Source organism: Archocentrus centrarchus, chromosome 14, assembly GCF_007364275.1.
Source record: "Archocentrus centrarchus isolate MPI-CPG fArcCen1 chromosome 14, fArcCen1, whole genome shotgun sequence".
NCBI lineage: Eukaryota > Metazoa > Chordata > Actinopteri > Cichliformes > Cichlidae > Archocentrus > Archocentrus centrarchus.
This window is the reverse complement of record NC_044359.1, coordinates 31,301,381-31,320,917: the sequence shown is the minus strand read 5'-3', so window position 1 is coordinate 31,320,917 and position 19,537 is coordinate 31,301,381. Positions and strand designations below refer to the sequence as shown.

Genomic DNA, 19,537 nt, shown 5'->3' with positions numbered 1-19,537 from the left:
CACATATCCACTAGTGACAATCCGGCAGACATAGCCACTAGACCAATTGCAGCTTCCACATTAGCTTCCACAAACTGGTTTTGTGGTCCTTCTTTTTTGGCACAACATGACATAGAGCCATCACATTGTGATAGTTTTACTCTCATCAACCCTGACGCAGATGCAGAGATCAGACCTGATGTAAAAACCCTCGTTACCAAAACCTCAGTAGCACAGCTAGAGCCATGTCGTTTTGAAAGATTTCCTCATTGGATGAGATTGTGTTGCACTGTCACATTACTAAAACGTGTGGCAGCATCATTCAAGAAAACAGACACAGAAAGTAAAGGCTGGATGTGTTTTCGTGATAGTAACACTGCAGAGGAAGTGTCCAAAGCAGCCAAGTTTATCATTCGCGCAGTACAGAGTGAAACATTCAAAGAGGAGTACAGGTGCATGAAAGCAAATCAGCCACTTCCAAAACAAAGTTGTCTCCAAAAGTTGAACCCTGTCATTGATGAAGATGAACTCCTCAGAATAGGAGGACGCTTGGCACCTGCTGACCTAACAAAAGAGGAGAAACACCCACTCATTATTCCAAAGGCTCATCATATAGCTGTCCTTCTTATTAGATACTATCATGAAAAAGTAGCGCATCAAGGGCGCCTCATAACAGAAGGAGCACTCAGAGGAGCTGGCTTTTGGATTATTGGCAGTAAACGGCTCATTTCTTCTGTCATTCACAAATGTATTCTTTGTCGAAAACTCAGAGGACAAGTGCAGACTCAAAAGATGGCAGATTTACCCATTGATAGGCTGACACCCATGCCACCATTCACTAGTGTTGGACTGGACGTCTTTGGGCCCTGGACAGTCACCACACGTCGCACCAGAGGAGGGAGTGCAGACAGTAAACGCTGGGCTGTACTTTTCTCCTGCATGTCCACAAGAGCAGTGCACATTGAGCTCATTGAATCAATGTCGACGTCAAGTTTCATCAATGCTCTAAGAAGATTCTTTTGCATCCGTGGTCCTGCTCAAATGCTTCGCTCTGATAGAGGGACTAATTTTATTGGAGCATGTAATGAGCTGCAAATTGATCACAAGGACACAGAACTGAATGCTTACCTGCTGGAGAAAGGATGCACATGGCTGTTCAACTCCCCACACTCTTCACACATGGGAGGATCATGGGAGCGACTCATTGGAGTTGCGAGGCGCATCCTGGATGGGATTCTTTTGAAGGCCGCACATATCCAATTCACACATGAAGTGTTGAGTACATTCATGGCAGAAGTAATGGCAATAATGAATGCAAGACCACTTGTACCAATCTCAACAGATCCAGACAAACCAAACCTTCTCACACCGGCAATGCTTCTCACCCAGAAGACCAATGCATTATCTGCACCAACAGGAAGCTTTGCACCACCAGACCTTTACTCAAAGCAATGGAAACAAGTACAGTGTCTGGCAGACTGTTTTTGGAAACAATGGAAAAGTGAATACCTATCGACTCTACAGCAACGGAGAAAATGGACTGATGATAAACCGAACATTAAAGTTGGTGACATTGTGTTATTGAAAGATGCTCTCACACACAGAAACAACTGGTCCATGGGAAAGGTTGTAAGAACATTTGAGAGTAAGGATAATAAGGTTCGAAAAGCAGAAGTAAAAACTGTGAAAGATGGAAATGAAAAAGTGTTTTTAAGACCCATTGCTGACATAGTTTTGCTTTTGTCAGAGGAAAATTAAGAGTGCTATAACTGTAAACAGTGTAAAATGTTTATTAGAAATGTTAATTGTAGTGGCACAATTGTATTGTACCAGGCGGGGAGTGTTCTGGCTTTTGTAAGTTATAAGTTACACCGTGTGCACTTTTTGTAAAATTGCCCTAGAACTCCCTCCAGTGGTTGTTTTGTAGCATTGTTTGTGGTTACAAAAATACAGGAAGTAGACAGATTCAAGATGGCGGAATGTAATGCCGAATGTTCGTGAATTAGGCTAATATCAATCGTGAAACGTTGTTGTTTTGGACAAGATTTGTTCTTTTACGATGGTCGAAAGTGGACAATGGTCAGAGGCCATTCTTCAATAAAGCAGCAAAAAAACGGAAAGAGAAGTTTCTTTATTGGAGCATCGTTATCTGGCTGTCTAGCTGGTGAAAAACAGGAAACTCAAAAGCGAGGACAGCACAAATACATTTATTAGCTTTTTAAGCTTTATTTGTGATACAGTATCTAAAAGCAGGTATTTAGTGAATAAAAGGTGTTATTTTCTGCTTATGTCTGGTTGTGCATTTGCTGCTCATAATTAGTCCCATTTAGATAAATATGCAGTTTTGGAGATTGGTCTCTTTGTGTGTATCTGTGTGTTTAAATTATTATTGACAATTTCCAAGATACCATGTATGAAATACTGAGTGCAAAATGATAATACAAGAATAAATTATTAAGTGTGGGTTTTCTCTGGGTGCTCCGTCTCCTCCCACAGTCCAAAGACATGCAGCTACTGGGGTTAGGTTTATTGGTGATTCTAAATTTCTCACAGGGGTGAATGGTGGTCTGTCTCTTTGTGTTAGCCCTGCGGCCGCGGACCTTGAGTCTGACACACGTGCTCTAGCTGCTGCGTCTCTCGACTCTATCGTCTCTGCCAGCAAGCAAAGCTTCTCTTGGCATTGTTTCATTCAACAGGCACTGTTTGCAGGTTGCGTCACTTGCGTTGTGGTTTTCTGTTTCTGTTGTGGCTTTTGTATTTATGTTGCGGCTTTTGTATTTGACCTGACACCTCTGGGCCACCGTACTCTGGTACCCCCCCGACCCTGAAGAGGATAAGTGGAAGAGGATAGATAGATAGATAGATAGATAGATAGATAGATAGATAGATAGATAGATAGATAGATAGATAGATCTACAAATTACGCAGAAGAAACTCGTTCACAGACTCCCTGTTACGTAGGAACGGAGCCTCTACGCAGCAAGACGTCGCGACGTGTCCTCTGACGTTTTTTAAAGCGACACCAACCACTCCGGTGGCCACATCCTCACTCTCATCACATGCCTGAGTCTTTCAGCGTTTAATCAGCCAAGTCACAACACCAATCTCAACTGTTACAGAGACCTACCGTCGGTTAGCATGGCCAGCACAGAGGTAAGTCTACAGACTACGTACAGCCGCCGGCATTGGCGCGTTTGTTGTTTTAATGCCCAGCTGGACGCTTAACAACAACAACAAGCTGTCAGGCTGGGTGGTTTCTTCTCCAAAGCCAAAACCAGCCCAAACCCCTGTGTTTTTAGCTTGTAAAGTTAATGGGTTTTTTTTAAAACCCCTTATTTATTTATTTGCCTTTCAGGGAAGTAAACTCTGGGGAGGTCGATTTGTGGGAGACACCGACCCTGTCATGGAGAAGTTCAATGCGTCCATCGCGTATGACCAGAGGATGTGGGATGCAGACATCCGTGGGAGCAAGGCTTATGTTAAAGCTCTGGAGAGGGCAAAGCTGGTCAGCACGGATGAAATGGAGCAAATCTTACACGGGATGGATCAGGTGAAGTCACAGCACTAAAGCAGCCAGTCCAGAAAGAACCACAGGTCCAGGCTGACACTTGCAGGAGACCGGTTGTATGATTATAGTACACTTGCTTGCATTGTGGCCATGTGTATCACTGCCTGCCCTTTGGCTGGTTAATAGATGACAGCTGAAAATGTGCCATGGTGCAGGATTCCTCTGCTGAGTGTCAGCTGAACAATGGTCTCATCATGTGACAGGTGTCAGCTGCCAAGCAGCCTCAGTTATTCTTTCATTCAGGTCACTTTTCAGGGTGCCCTCTCTGTCCTGAGGTTTTGCTTTATCAGTATAAGTGATACTAGGTAACCAATTCAACATTGATGAACAGTTATTTAAAAGTTCCTGTGTATTAATTTATTTTCATTTTAAAAGTTTTTGTCTACAAAATTAACACTGTAGTGAAATTGCCCCCATTTGTTTCTGCAGATTTCTGATGAGTGGTCTAAAGGTGTTTTTGTGATCAGACCCGGAGATGAAGATATTCATACTGCCAATGAGCGCAGGCTAAAGGTGAGTTATAGCTTGCAGGACTGATTTATTATTTTTCCCCACAACGACACTCTTCTCAGTGTGCTTTATATCATAAGGTAACTACCCTAAAACATTAAAGAGAGAATCCCAGTGATCAGATTTTCCCCTATGGGCTGGCACCTGGTGACAGTGGGGAGGAAGAACTCCCCTTTAACAGGAAGAGACTTTCAGCTGAACCAGGTCCAGGGAGGGGCAGCCTTTTGACACGACTGGTTGGGGTTTCACTCTGCTTCTTTTGTGTCTAGCTCCAATACTCTGTGATATTCTGTCTCTGTATAATCTTTCATACAAGATATAGCCAAATGTACAGGTTATCTTTTGCACAGTGTCTAACTGTATTATGTAGCTACATGCAGGTAGATGACTGATACGCTATATTTTCTTATGTTAACAAATCCCATGAACTGTCAAAAACCGACAAAAAACCGATCTGACCAACAAGTGCTACATGTTGTAGCAAAAGCTTGATAGATATTATTCTTCACCATTATTTTCCAGAAACAACCAAAATTACATGACAGTCCTACTGTTGATTTTAGTGACGTATTCTTTTGAAAAAACATGTCATGCTCATTTTTTCACTTTACCGCACACATGCAGTCATGCTGCTTGAGTCTTCAGAGGAACACCAAATGTGTGTTATTCTGCTGCTGAAAATAGACCCCCAACAAATGAACTATTTACTTCTATTTGAGTTACATGCATGGAAATTAATTTTAACAGCAACTTGCATATTTCTGAGGAACCGCAGTCAAAGTAGGTGAGTTGTAAAACTTTTACAAGGCAGAATGACACAGTAGGCAGTGGCCAGTTATCCACCTGGCCGATTATTGGGGCCAATACTTAGCATTTTTCCGATTTTTAGCATCTTTATTTAAAAAAAACAAAACCAAAGTAAACAAGATTTCCTGTAAAATAAATTAATTTAAAAATGGACTGATCTTTGATTCTGAAGCAGCCACATGTCTTGCTGCAATATCCTGCAGAAAGATCGAATTGGTTATAGATCACTAATAAAAGCCATTCAGCGCTGAGCTGACACGCTAACATCAGTCTGAATTGACTCCAATGAGCTAAAAAAAAAAAAAAAAAAAGCTTTGACATAAAAATAATTTGGTGTAATGCTTATATCTTTCTTCTACTTTTTCTCCATGCTTGATGGCGTATACACATTAAAATATATGTAAATGATATGTAATTATGAATGATGGGTTTCTGACCATAACATGACACCAAGGTTTTTAAAATTCATTTATTTATTTTTTAATTGTAATTTACACATATTGGTCTCAAATATTGGGTATTGTCTCCTAATGAGTATTGGTATCAGCCCTGAAAAAGCCAATTAGTCCCCACAAATTCCACTTTTTTTTTTTTTTTCTTTTTTCCCTGAGAGATTTGTTGACAGTAGAATAACACCAGTCTTATCCCGATGGTGGGACCATTTATGAGAGGGGAAAAAAGTGCCAGCACTAAGGGATAATTTTAGTGTTTTTTTTATTATTACAGTTATGGGCTGTAAAACACTGATCTCCTCCTGCCTTGAGGGCTTGGTGATCGCTGTGCTGACAGATGTCATAGTCATTTGGCTGCATGTTTTCTCAGGAGCTGATTGGTGCACCTGCAGGGAAGCTGCACACTGGCAGGAGCAGAAATGACCAGGTCTGTCTCTGTGATATTAAAACTTTAATGATTTGATCATTACACAATAGGAAAGGCTAGCTGATAAAATATTAATGCTGTGTGTGTTTTGGCTGATCAGGTGGTGACTGACATGAGGCTGTGGCTGCGAGACGCTATCTCCACCCTTAGGGACAATGCGCTACAGCTGATAACTACCATGGTGGAGCGGGCAGCAGTGTGAGACAAACTAACACTCGCATACGTAAACACGTGTTCCTGCTGTGACCTTGCAGTTTAAAAATAGTCTCTTCTGTTGCATCTTTCTGAAACTCAGAGAAATTGATGTCCTTTTTCCTGGTTACACCCACATGCAGAGGGCTCAGCCAATCAGATGGAGCCACTGGATTCTGAGGTGATCTTCCTGTAGTGAGATCTTTGCGCTTTTCTCATCTTTCATGTGAGACAGCGTGGCGTTCACGCCAGTCTCGTGCTTCTGTTTCCAGTCACGCTGTTGCCCTGAGCAGAGACGTGGACCGGCTTCAGGAGCTCAAGAAAAGAGTTAACGTTTTACCTCTTGGCAGGTACGCGCTGAACACGCTCATGTGCGACTTTGATTTTTCTCTCAAATATGATCAAGTGATAAAAATGAATCCTGTTGTTTTAAGTGGTGCCATTGCTGGGACTCCATTTGACATCGACAGAGAGCTACTGCAGAGAGGTCAGGCCAGTTGGCTTCTTGTTATTACCATCTTTAAATCATTAACTTTTTTTTTTTTTTGAAAGAAAGAAAATGTTAATTTAAAAATGAAAAGAAATGACTCCTTTCCTCCTCCTCTGGATCTGTAGAGTTGGGTTTTGATGGCATCAGTCTGAACAGCATGGATGCCACAGGCCAGAGAGACTTTGTTGGTATGTAAACTATACACACCGGTCAGCTGTCAAACCAAAATGGACCAGAGCTGTGAAAATACACAAACTCTACTGAGTCCGTTCACCTTCACTTACCCGTTTATTTAGCTGAGTTCTTGTTCTGGGCTTCGCTGTGTTTGACCCATCTCAGTAAGATGGCTGAGGACCTGATGCTGTACAGCACCAAAGAGTTCTCCTTCGTCACGCTTTCTGATGCCTACAGGTCAGTTCATGTTTTTAGTTTGTGCTTCTCAAGTACGTTTTTGTAGTGTTGTTCAGGCTGCATGACTTGGATAAAATTTGGAGAAAGCTTCATGTGAATTATTAATACAAAGATGAGGAAAAACATAACTGCTATAGATAAAACGGTAGCTTCTCATGAAATTAATGCTTGTAAAGACCTGGAATATACTGGAAAATAATTAGTTTGATGCTGGCACATCAGAGGAGAGCTGTTCAGCAGTTTGATGACTCTACAAAAGTTTCCCCTCACATAGTTTACTGTTAGTTTCAAAGCAAATTAAATAAAAAGAAAAAAAAAATCAGTGTGACACTAATAAGTCTAATTCAGCATTAAACAAAGAAACAGCAATAATAATGATGATGTATGCATTCAGTGCACAGTCAGCTCAGGAAATGGGGAACATAATATAGAGAAGTTGCTGCAGAAAACAAAGTAAAAGCACTGAGGGGGAAAAAATGACCCAGGCCTCTTAGTTCAAGTGTGTCTGATTGTTTGAGTCCGAGACTTTCCATGAGGTCTTTGCCCCCCCACTTTGCACCCGGTCTTAAATTATTTGTTTTAAGTCATAGATCATTGCATTACTGTTTAATTCATTTCCATCTTCTAAAATATGAGGGAAAGTAAGTCCAACACACTTTAGAAGTTTGCAAGTTGCCTACGTTGGATTTCTATGAATGTTATATTTAACCTACACAAAATTGATGCTAAAACTGTACATCTTGACATTCAGCACCTGCAGCGCCCAATCTGCAAAGGCCGCAGTCACAGAGTGAAATGAAAACATGTTTAAGTCTTTGTCTCTGTAATTGTGTCCGTTCTTAGCTGTCAGCCCATTATAAATGTTAGCGCTGGTTTCCCTGCCATGACCTGCTGGAATTAATCTGCTTCTCTTCTGCATTTCCTGTCTTTTCATGTAAATTTGTGTGTGTGTGTGTGTGTGTGTGTGTGTGTGTGTGTGTGTGTGTGTGTGTGTGTGTGTGTGTGTGTGTGTGTGTGTGTGTGTGTGTGTGTGTGTGTGTGTAGCACAGGCAGCAGTCTGATGCCCCAGAAGAAAAATGCTGACAGTTTGGAGCTGATCAGGAGTAAAGCAGGTCGTGTCTTTGGCAGAGTAAGACTGAAGTTGCTCTTTCTATACAAATCAGTAGCTCCCACTCGCAATTTTTTTTTTTTTGGCAGATAATTAAAAAATAAAAAAATACACAATGTAGAAACACAAATGATGCAACAACTTTTTAAGTATCTTGGCGTAATTGTGACATACTGAATGAGAACAATGCCACAGTTGATTCTTTGCTTTTGTAAAAACCTCTTTAAAGAGGGTTGATATGTTTAGTGCATTTTCTCTGGACACCGGCTGCCAGAGGTTTGTCTTTGCAGAACCAGCGCCCTCATGTGTCATAAAGCTGTCACTCGTTTTCCTACAGAACTTGCACGACTCACTATAAAAAGTATCGGTGACTGACTGGAAGGGAAAACCAGTGTATTAATCAATAATCTATTTTGTAATTTGTTTAATATGTTATCACAGTAAGACTACAGATCCTCCACAATAAACCATCAACAGAGCTCTGCATGGTGAAACCTGGAAACGGGGGAGAGGCTCATCAGTGCTGAGAGTCATAATTAGTTTACTGCAGCGCCTCTCAGCTACAGTTCCCGCTGCCTTCAGTGAACTTAAGACATAAGATTGTTCTGACATGAACCTGTTTTATATTCCAGCAGCATTCAAACTTGCTGTGCTCCCATACACTTTACTGCTTTTATTTGGACGACTGCAGGTTTTTCGTTCACAAAACCCTTCCTGTTTTTTTTGTTTTGTTTGTTTTTTTTTGTATTGCAGTGTGCGGGCTTCATGATGACACTGAAGGGCCTGCCGAGCACCTACAACAAAGACCTGCAGGTATGAAAATCTGTGTCGTGTGCGTTCACTTCACAGGAAGTCAACCTTCTGTGGAGATTTCTGTCTTATCGTTCAACTTTCATTGTCCCTGTGATTACCCTTCAGGAGGATAAGGAGGCCATGTTTGACTGCTATGACAATGCTCAGGCTGTGCTGCAGGTGACAACTGGAGTCATGTCGACGCTCAAGGTCAGAGATCAAGTTCACTGTTGAAAAATTAATTGACTGCATTGCTTAGTTGCATTGGTACATGTTAATTGATTTACATTAAGACTATATTTTTATATAAAAATATATATTTTAATACTGGCTCCATTCAGTGAAGGCTGGAAGTTCAATATGTTGAGACAGGTTTCCAAAATGCTGAGCTCTTGTTTTTTTGCGCTGTGCAAATCTTGTAAAAACGCAGTTGTAGACTTTCAGGATGTTCTTTTTTTTTTTGCTTATGTGTTTTAGATCAACCAGAGTGTGATGGAAGCTGCCCTCAGTCCTGACATGTTGGCTACTGATTTAGCCTACTACCTTGTGAGGAAGGGGGTGAGTAGATCATAGATGTATTGTCATATAGATGGTAAGGCTCTGCAATTAGTCAAATTTTTATTTCAATTACGATTTTAGCTTGCAGAATAGAAGCTCGTTTCCACCACTGAAAGAGGGGGGCGGGGCATCCATAACTCGAAATTTTGAGTTAATAGGTTGAAATTTTGAGAAAATGGTGTATAACGAACGTGAACAAATTGAGCCCAGGTTCTTCAGCTTTGACTGCCTCCTACTGAATGATAACTGCGTAAAAGGTATGAAATCGGTGTGCTCATGTGGAACTGTTGGACAGCTGATGCTTTCTGCTTCCATGTAACAAGGAAATGATGAACCTTCAGAGCTTCCTGATTGTCGGAGCTAATTCAAATTTTTTTTATTTTCTCGAAACTTCGACTCATTAACTCAAACATTTGAGATCCTTACTCGAGTTGTGGATGGCAATTTGTTTTTGCAGTGACAGAAACAAACTTCCATACTTACAGACATTTTTAGAACAAGATAATCGATATAAAACGATTACTGAGAATCAGTTTTGCACTCCAGTTAACTAACCTCCTCCCAGCTGTGGCAGGTTCAGTTAATTTCAAATGTATTAAGTTATTTTGTTTCTTCTTTCTTTAAACTTCAATAAATTCACAGTCAACTCCTGTTAAATATTTGTGATCTCTGTATCGACCAAAATAATTTTTAATTTGAGCAGCCATACTTGATGTAACGCAATTGTCTAATTTTCAAGAAACTAGTTACATAGAAATTATTTCAACAGAAGCCTGTGTTTTTTCCAGCAATGCAAACACTCTTCAGAGGCTGTATTAGGATGTTTATTTAGTCCTAGTAACTCATAAATACATTAGTGGCTCTGCAGTGGTTTTCACATTCACTTAACAAGCAAAAGCTCCCCAGTTTGACCCCAGAAGGAGGCATAAACCCTTTGGGGTTGCATCAGGAAGGGCAAACATGTGGGTCTACCTGCTGATCCTGTACTGGATAAGAGTTATATACTGACATAATAACATAATATACTTGCATTCTTTTATTATGTCAGTATATTTTTAAGAATTTGTCATTGCAAAATACATTTCTGCATTTACGTGTGTGTTACAGTGTAGCTGTGTGTTATTGTGTGTTGCAGGTACCATTCAGAGATGCCCACGGTATCTCTGGCAAAGCTGTGTTTACAGCTGAATCCAAAAGTACTTCCCTGAATCAGCTCACTGTGGAAGACCTGGCTGCTATAAGGTGGCTGTCTTCTCCTCACACACACATACTTTCAAACTGAAAACCTAAAATCTTGCAAACCGATTGTGTTCTTTCCCTCTGATTTCTACCACGCAGAGAGTGTTTTTCCTCGAGCTGCTTCACATCATAAGTTTTAAACTCCTTCTGTCTCTTTTCTCTGTCATTTCAGCCCTCTGTTTGAAAGTGACGTGTCCTCAGTGTGGGACTACAGGAGCAGTGTGGAGCAGTATAGCGCCCCCGGAGGCACAGCTAAGAGTAGCGTCGCTGCACAGGTGGAACACCTGAGGAACTGGCTGAAGAAACAGGCACAGTGACCTCCACTTGGTGTCACTGTAGCCTTTAGAATCAGGTTTACTGCCAAATATAAAATGTCAGAGCGAGGTCAAAGTCTTTATACTTTGAAAACCACATTGCCTTTCAAACATTTCGTTCTCTTTAAATATGAAATGCCATTTGAATGGTGTGCAAACTTGAAATATTGTCATAGATTCTCCATGACCTAACTAGTATTAAGTAGCTGACAAAAAATAAATAAATGGTGCAGTTACAGGTCGATAAAGACTGATTGATTGATTTTCTTTACAAAAACATCTGATGTGATTGATCTTTCTGTCTAAACAGGCTTAAGATGATGCTGCATAATGACACAGAGAGCATGTGTGTATTTATTCATGTCACATAAATAGATCTAACATTATTTTGTCTAGAGCTGCAGCTTTAATTCAGGATTCACACAGATGTGCTTCTCATTCACTTTGGGTGACGTCCTGCGTTGCTGAACTGAATTATGGATGTGTTGCTTTGCTGTGTTTGTGCTGTTTGTGCCTTTAGTTGATAGAAACTCAACTACTGAAGTGCCAGTGCAGGTATTAAATGCTCCAGTGTGGCTGTTAGCCAAAGAAATGACGTTATGCAAATGTGGTTTCCTGTTCAGTTTGGTATCAAAATGAAGGAAAAGTTGCTCAACCCGTCTTATATGAACAAAAGTTACTGCAGCTGTGATAAACACACTGGACCAGAGCAGAATGTAAGGTATGGCAAATTTATTTCCATAGTGCTTAAAACAGGCAGTGATCAGTTTCATTCATTTTAAACTGATATTATTGAAAAAATCCAAATTGGAGCTTACTTAATGTAAAGCCAATCTCAATCAAAATACCTTCAAGGTTCAGATAAATCCACCGACGTGTGCTGTCGGTTTGTCAGTGAAGTTTTGGCTTCATATTTTCACCCAGTTTATATTTAATGAACGTTGATCATGCACAGAGCTTTAGCAGATCATAAGAAGTCGAGGACAAGTTATTACTCTGGAAGAGGATTACTGGAGTTTTGAACTTAGTTTGTTTTTCCCACAGATAAAAAAAATGCCTTAAATACCAGATACTTTGTTAAACTGTCTGAACAACAAAGAGAAAAATATACATGAGAAGCAAAGACGAATTAGTAGAATAAAGGTTAACATTAACAATCTCATCTTTGGAAAAAAAAAAAAAAGGAAGGAAAAAAATATTTTAAACCTCTAATTCTACAGATCTGTTTATTACTTGCGTCCATAAAAACATAAATTCCTATTTAAGTAAAGATGTCTAAGCCCTAAGTGCTGCAGAGTACTAAAGCTCACACACAAACTGTTACACCATCTATTTCCTAGTTCAGAAATAATGAAATAATTACAGTCAGTATTTATTGAAAATTCAAGTCTATAGCCATGCTAGCAGCTGTGCGACTTTAGCTGAGCTCATGCTTACATGCACGAGATGGCAACTTCTCCCTCTGTCCTCCATCATAGTACGTTGGTGTGATATTCATTCATCAGACAAATTGATATTTGACATGAAGATGGTTCTGCTCTGCTCCTGATCAGTTGACCAGTTTGTAAACTCTGAGGTTTTCCCTTTGTTTCAGTTTCTGTTCACACAGAGAACAATCCAAGAGTTGGGGAGCAAGAAAGTAAAGGGACTGCCTTCTTGAATAGCACATATATGTATGCATTTGTGAAACACACCCAGATAGCTGCTGTCTTTGCATGCTCTGCCACAGGAGCAGAGTACACCTGGTGTTTTAGTCAAAGCTTGGTTAGGTCAGGTTCACACCACTCCAGTTTGTTTGGAACCAGACTGAGACCACTTTGTGTTCACACCTGATCAAATGAATCACACCGGGGGGGGTAAACTAACCATAGTTAAACCAGACTACAAATTACAGGTGTAAATAAACCCTTAAAGGAAAGAGATCAAGCTGTTAACATTCTTCTCAGTACAGTATGCATGTCTATACACATTTAATGACAAACAATCCAATATCTTTTAAACATAAAAAGCTCTAAATCAGTGGGCCTCCAAGTAGTTCTGGGAGAAAACTGAGGCGATCACACCCAACAGGGCAGTAGGAGACACTGTCTGGGAACCATGATTGCCAAAGTGTGGATTGACTTACAAACATTGCCAAGCCCATAACATTGCTGCTAATGTGGTCACAAAAATACCGTTTTCATTTATGCTGATTTATCAGGAAAAAATGGATCAACTTAAAAAGTGTGACTAACGTACCAATACTTAAACAAAACAGCTGCCCCTTTTAAGGGTAGCAGTGGCATTTTTTTTGAATTTCCATTCAAATGATAACTTCCTCTGATCCACAGAGGAAGGCTGAGCTGTATTATTAAAGTGGCATTTTGTGCTATATTTTTGCGGCACAAGGTGGTCAATACAGCACAAATTTCCTTTCACAGAAGTAAAAGATGCTCTAATACACACAGTAACGTTCATTCAGCCATTTCATTGTGCTCGGAAAAGACTGTATATAAAAGATGGACATAGCATGGTGACATCACTGTTTGGGACCTGCTTTGAAGTCTTAAGTTCGGCATTTTTGTTCTTGCCGTCTTTTTTTGTGTAACTGAACACGATGAAGAGGTAGATGTGACTGAAACCAAGGGTCAAAGTAGCCAAGACCTAAAGTACAGCCTGCTTTATCTTCTGTTTAACTCAAAATGGGACCGTTACTAAAGATACTTCAGACTTGATTATTGTAGCCAGTGATTGAGACTCATTAGGAAAATATTTACTGAACTTATAACCCAAGTCAGAAGCAGGGTTACTCTGTCATGCACTTATAGTGCTGTGAAAAGGGATTTGGCCTCTTCCCAGTTTATTAGTTTTTTGCGCATTTGTCAGACTAATATGTTTCAGATCATCAAACAAATTTTAATATTGGACAAAGATAACCCGAGTAAATACAATACGAACTAATGGCCTTCAGGATTTTGTGGTAGAGAGCAGAATTCATGATTCCATCAGTCACAAGAAGTCATCCTGAAGCAGCAATGCAGCCCCAGACCCTCACACTACCAGCACCATGTTTGACTGTTGGTCTGATGTTCTTTTTATGAAATGCTGTGTAACGGGACTCAAACCTTCCAAAAAAATTTCAGCTTTTGTCTAATCAGTCCACAGAATATTTTCCCTAAAGTCTCAGGTGTCATCAAGATGGTTTGTTGGCAAATGTGAGACGAGCCTTTGTGTTGTTTGTGGTCAGCAGTGGTTTTCTCCTTGGAGCTTTCCCATGGATGTCATTTTTGTTCAGTCCCTTTCTTACTGCTGAATCATGAATGCTGACCTTAACTGAGGCAAGTGAGGCCTGCGGTTCTTTGTTATCTTGGTCTAATGTTAAAATGTGTTTGTTCTGAAACATGTAAGTGTGACAAATATGCAAAAAACAAACAAACAAAAAATGAGCCCAAAAAAAAAAAATCAGGAAGGGGGCAAATAGTTTTTCACAGCACTGCATTTATACTGTACAATCAGACGTTGATAGCAGAACAGCACCCTCTGCTGGCTATTAGAAGGACTTAAGACACTTGTGCATTGGGGTCACTGTTCAGACCTGAAGGCTATGTCCATCTTTCACATACACTATTTGCTGCTCAGTCAGTGTGCCAGATCCACTGTAACAGTCACAACTGAAAAAACCAAAAACCAAAAGTGTGTTGCTCTACTCTGAGCTGTACCCGACTTAGAGGAGTACACAGTTCTGCCATCCAGCGGCTGTGTAGGTCGGAAGATGTCTGTCATAGGCTGTCCTGTCCAAAAGCGACACTGCTTAACGACTGCATCCAGCTGTGAAGTAGAGAAGAAAAACTGTATCTGAGGAGCTGAAGATTTTTCTGCTTGGAGGTCCACAGATTTCTAGATCTTAAACTTTCAGCACTAGTTAGTTCATTTATTATTCTGTTCTTGCTTACCTGGCGACTACTGATGGCCAGCTTCCTGTGAAACACTGTCCAGGCGACCGCCTGCTCGCATCCTGGAGTTGTCATGGAGCCCACATAGCGATAGTAACTCTGTAGGTCCTTTGCAGCTGGGATAAGATCACTGAGCCGAAAGTTTGGGATCACTGTGATGCTGCCTTAATGTGACAAAGAAAGAAACATGAGGAAACAAAGGCAGGATTGAATGAAGCTCACTGTGATGTCTTTAACATATAAAGCTGGACATGATGATGTCTGCATGGAAACTTTGGTATGGTGGATTTAACAGAGGACTTTTCAGATGGGGCAACGGCTTTGAGGACCAATTTGAAGCACATGCGTTTGCACGTTTGGTGGGGGAACAAGTGTAGCACACAGAAGGGTGAACCACAGGAGTTAAGGTGGATTTCAGCAGAAGTAACAGTATTTATACCATTGTTTTGTACTCGGCCCAGTGCATCTATTACTGCATCCAAATGAGGATGATCATCCGTTGTTTCCTGGAGATACCGAAGATACCATCAATGTTATGACACAAACCATTTCTTAACATTTTATGGAGAAATTAAGGTTATGAAGATGAAAACATTACAGTGTGTTACCTCAAACAGGAAGGCTAGCAGAGCTATACCTGCTGTGTCATGTTCGGCCTCTGCCAGAGAGCTGTACGGCTCCTTAATGTGGACTATGTGCATCTGTTTAGAGAAAAGAGGAAAAAGATCCAGTGTACTTTAAACTGTGTTAAAACATCAGCTGTCCTTTGAACTTTTGTAAGGGTTTGTATAAAATTAATCGTTACACCCCCGTGTCATTGTGTTGAACTGCTGGGACATCCGTTAGCCTTACTGAGGTGATGTCAGGGAATAAAACATGAAATCATACAGGACACTTACATTATCACCAGCCTTGAAAATATTGGCCCTCTTTTTGACCAGTCAGAAAACCCGTACCTCCATGGGGAATCTCTCTCCATCAATGGTGTGCTCTGATCCGGGTCTCCCATTCCCTCCCCAGTGGAAGTGAAACTGGGCGGCTCTGTAGTGGCCCGGCAGACCTCCTTCACTCAGTCTAACAGACGGCGGCAGGGCAAAGTGGGCTGCAGGGGTGAGAGACTGTCTCTGAGCACAGGCGTCATACTATTTTAACAGTTATTTTTATGGAAACAACACTTGGCTCTGTCTGTCTGCTGGGATGGAAAACAAATCTGCTCTTTATTACCAGAGTGTCCTTTGTTTTCCACTGTGATGTTGATTGTGTTGGTGTGGCCAATGAAGTCGAAGGGTGGCAGGGCGACGTTGACGTGCACTTTGCTGGTCACAATGTTAATTGGTGACTGACGTAACCCTCCACATTTAGGAAACTGAGTAGCCCACTGGTTGGGGTCTAAATGACACACACAGCAAAAGCAACAGCATCGTCAGATTTTAGGCTTCACTGACTGCACAGAGTGCTGCGTCTAAGAGAGGCCACGAAAGTCAAAAACCAAGTCTCACAATTACTCACACAGAGCAACATCAGCATTCAGTTCTTTTCATCAAATATCCTCCCCCTATTTTAGTCTCTGGTAACTCATTTAGATTATTGTTATTTATTTTTTTAAGTCCAGTTTTAGTTAAATACAGTAAGCTTGTTCTGAGATTGGTGAGGTTGAGCCAAACAGTGGCGTCATAATCTCTGTGGGTAAGCCCAATGATATAATAAATAGTTTCATTAACTGCTTCTGAACTAAAGCTTGACCATCATCAAGATAAATGTTTCTGTCGAAGTGGTTAACGAGTTTGAGTTGCAGTCTCTTTGACGCTTTTTTGGATTTTTCTCTAAGATTTTTGGCGTGCCTTTCCTTCGTGTCTTACCTCTGCACGTGTCATCACAGGCGTTCTGGTTTTGATAACACCAGTTAGCTGGAGAAAAAATAAAGCGCTCAGTTTAGATCCAAAAACTCACACACAGACACAACCCACAGTGCTGGACAGCTGTGCGCAGTGTCAGACCAACAGTCTTCCTGCAGTTAATAAATGAATATTAATTAATCTCATGTAATCGCTCCATTAGACACAGTGTTTATTTTTTTTCTTATTCAGCAAAGACCTGATCCACTAATGTGTTTGTCCTCTGCAGCTGACACACACATATACAAGCTGAGGTAATTATTAATTTTCACATGACACACGCTCATCCATTAAACATCTGAAAAACACAAACAGAACATGGTAAAATTATCTATGATCACAAATTCGTTTATTACAATCAATCACCCCCCACCCTCCCTACATACACAAAACCTTTGAAACGTCTTTTCTGGGTGATTACTTCTGTAAAAAGTACAGAGATTCAAAAAGACATCCAATAACCTGATTGCAATCAAATTCATAGACCCTCCCACACCGATTTACTCTTCTTACAGTAACAACAACAGCTGTGACTGAACGATGTGTGATGATCAGACTGCAGTACATACTGACTTACAGCATACTTGTATTAAAATAAATTACCAGCTTACATTAACTTTTTAAAGCTGCTTTGCTCAGTTTAGATCTTGGCAAATGTGCTGGTCTGTGTCAGTGAGTGGAAAAGATGCGGGCTGATTTTAGCCTTTCACACAGGTCAGCTGGTTGTTATTACACTGATTGCCTTCAGTGTAAAGTGGCTTCATCTGACTCCTTGACTGCCTCTGCACGGCAGCATAAACATGTTCATTCAAGGTGGAGATGATGTTATTAGTGTTGTGCTGTGGTTGTGTATTGTGTTTCGGCTGTGAATGAAAGTCTCTGTGGTGGGAATGAAAGAACCATTTAGCTAATATAGGAACACAGATTAACCTCGCTGCCTCCCACAATGCCGTTCTTTGAAAGGGGACAGCAGTTCTCACCAACAGAAGGTAAGTAACAGTAGGTGCTGATTAAATGCACTTGATTAACTGATCATCAGCAAGTGTGAGCACCGCTATAAAAGCACATGTCTTAACAATTTGTTCAGGTGTGTGTGTGTTAACACAATGCCGCAATTTTCCCAGGAGTGGACGTCCCGACAACCTCGCCCCCAGGGTCAGACCGTGCAATGCTCAGAGAAACTGCAAGAAAATACAAGCGCCGCATCTCAGACTCTACAGGCCTCAGTTTGTGTGTTAAATTTTAAAGTATTAAATACATATAGCAAATTAGCACAAACACCTTATACCAGCTGTCAAGCACAGTTGGTATGAGGTGGAGGGGTGAGAATTGGTTTGCAGCCACAGGACCTGGGCTCCTTGCAATCATTGAGTCGACCATGAACTCCTCTGTATACCAGAGTAATCTAGAGTCATCTGTGAAGCCATCTGTCTGACAGCTAAAGCTTGGCTGAAACTGGGTTATGTAACAGGACAGCATGGCAGCAAATCTACAACAGAATGGCTGAAAAAGAAATGAAGGTGCTGCAGTGACCCGGTCAAAGTCCAGACCTCAACTTCTCAAAACTTTCTTTTTCACAGGACTGTAGCTCAGTTGCGTACACTGATCATTTTTCCTGCTACATCTTCTTTTTGTAAACTGGTTTGTAGCAACCAGTTTCTTGCAGTGGGCGTTCTTAAACTGAAGACAGAGATTGCTGTGCAGCAGATACATTTATGGCTCTGTTCTTGTGACTCTTGTGAACTGTAACCAAAAAGGCTGCTCCTCAACAAACAATCAGAACAAAGACATTCCTGTTTCCTATCTGAAAAATAAAAGGTCATCTAACTGAAAAAACTAAAAAAAAAAAATCACAGAAAAGAAAAAAAAAAAATGTCACTTAATTTTCTTCAGTAAACTTTAAGAAAGAACTGACAGATGTGAGATTTGGATCTCCTTAAATGGGACACTTGGTTGCTTTTCTACCACTTTCATGATGAAGGTTAAATATGTTTAGCTCTGATAAAACAAGACATCTGATGATGTTACCTTGACCTCTGACCACAAGTTAATCACATAAAGAAAATGATGAGATCATTAATTAGTAATGAAAATCACTGCTGTCAGCAGTTCTTTCCTGTTAATATTTAACCCTTTATAGGGCAGGTGACACACACACTTTCTATATCACACCCATCCTGCAGAAGTGGCCTAATGTTGCTTAAAGTTATAATGTGTATGTTGTAATGTCCTAAAATACATGTTCCTTTCATCATATATGTGCTTTTCTTGTATACTTCTTGGAATTTTTACAGGCGAGGACCCAAATGTAGTAACTTCACTGACTGAAAGTTTTTGAAAAATGTTACAAAAGTAACATTAAGTCCTCCAGTAACACTGAAGTTGAAATTGTATTTCAATGGTTGGCCTAAAAAGGGTTAAACACTTCTGAAGAAGTAGCATCGGCCAGTAAAACCTAGAGAAAAATAGAAGAAACTCAATAAAAAATGTAGATCTTTGTGTTGCAGTTATGACTGTTAATAATCTCGTGCCACTCGCCTTCCAACAGTTTTCAACATGTTTCAGCAGGTGTTGCTGTGAATGCTTATGACAAAGTATTATTGCAATATTTACCATTTTGAATTAAATAAGCATACTTTAAAACTGAAAAATACACACAGAAAACTGAACCCCACCATAGATTCTGCATGCAGTTTTAAATGCTCTAATACTGTGCATTATGTGTGTGAGTCTCCTACCTGTGCAGCGGGAAAGGAGAAGAAGCAGAGTCAGGAGGTAGAGAGAAAAACCCATGACGAAGACGAGAGAAACTCCTCATAGACTAAATTTCAGCTGCCTTCACGTACTGACTCAGAGAAGCACT

At 40.5% G+C, this 19,537-nt stretch overlaps 3 protein-coding genes across 3 annotated transcripts; 2 read left to right on the top strand and 1 right to left on the bottom strand.

Annotated features, from left to right (window-relative positions):
- Nucleotides 1–322: 322 nt before the first annotated feature.
- Nucleotides 323–2,785, top strand: LOC115792218 (uncharacterized). The gene has a single exon (XM_030746667.1). It carries the CDS (start codon nt 334–336, stop codon nt 1,735–1,737), a length of 1,404 nt encoding a protein of 467 aa, XP_030602527.1. The 5' UTR covers nt 323–333; the 3' UTR covers nt 1,738–2,785.
- A 146-nt stretch (nt 2,786–2,931) lies between these two features.
- Nucleotides 2,932–10,850, top strand: asl (argininosuccinate lyase). The gene is made up of 16 exons (XM_030746668.1): nt 2,932–3,132; nt 3,335–3,529; nt 3,977–4,060; nt 5,687–5,743; nt 5,844–5,941; nt 6,039–6,116; nt 6,208–6,285; nt 6,370–6,422; nt 6,551–6,613; nt 6,722–6,836; nt 7,881–7,965; nt 8,698–8,757; nt 8,863–8,946; nt 9,214–9,294; nt 10,430–10,536; nt 10,706–10,850. Exons 1-16 carry the CDS (start codon nt 3,118–3,120, stop codon nt 10,848–10,850), a joined length of 1,398 nt encoding a protein of 465 aa, XP_030602528.1. The 5' UTR covers nt 2,932–3,117.
- Nucleotides 10,851–14,465: 3,615 nt separating this feature from the next.
- LOC115792242 (carbonic anhydrase 4-like) lies at nt 14,466–19,467 on the bottom strand. The gene is made up of 8 exons (XM_030746704.1): nt 19,413–19,467; nt 16,639–16,686; nt 16,004–16,168; nt 15,736–15,881; nt 15,388–15,480; nt 15,219–15,285; nt 14,780–14,943; nt 14,466–14,654 (listed from the first exon to the last, which is right to left on the bottom strand). Exons 1-8 carry the CDS (start codon nt 19,465–19,467, stop codon nt 14,466–14,468), a joined length of 927 nt encoding a protein of 308 aa, XP_030602564.1.
- Nucleotides 19,468–19,537: the final 70 nt, after the last annotated feature.

Excerpts from the sequence above, each read along its gene's own strand:
- LOC115792218 (XM_030746667.1), top strand. The coding sequence starts at position 334 with ATGTGTTTTCGTGATAGTAACACTGCAGAGGAAGTGTCCAAAGCAGCC.
- asl (XM_030746668.1), top strand. Across the intron at positions 3,530-3,976 it reads TCTTACACGGGATGGATCAG|ATTTCTGATGAGTGGTCTAA; the intron begins GTGAAGTCACAG and ends TTGTTTCTGCAG. Across the intron at positions 6,614-6,721 it reads AGGCCAGAGAGACTTTGTTG|CTGAGTTCTTGTTCTGGGCT; the intron begins GTATGTAAACTA and ends CCGTTTATTTAG.
- LOC115792242 (XM_030746704.1), bottom strand. The coding sequence starts at position 19,467 with ATGGGTTTTTCTCTCTACCTCCTGACTCTGCTTCTTCTCCTTTCCCGC. Across the intron at positions 16,687-19,412 it reads TCTCCTTTCCCGCTGCACAG|CTAACTGGTGTTATCAAAAC; the intron begins GTAGGAGACTCA and ends TTTTTTCTCCAG. Across the intron at positions 14,944-15,218 it reads GGGCCGAGTACAAAACAATG|GCAGCATCACAGTGATCCCA; the intron begins GTATAAATACTG and ends TGTCACATTAAG.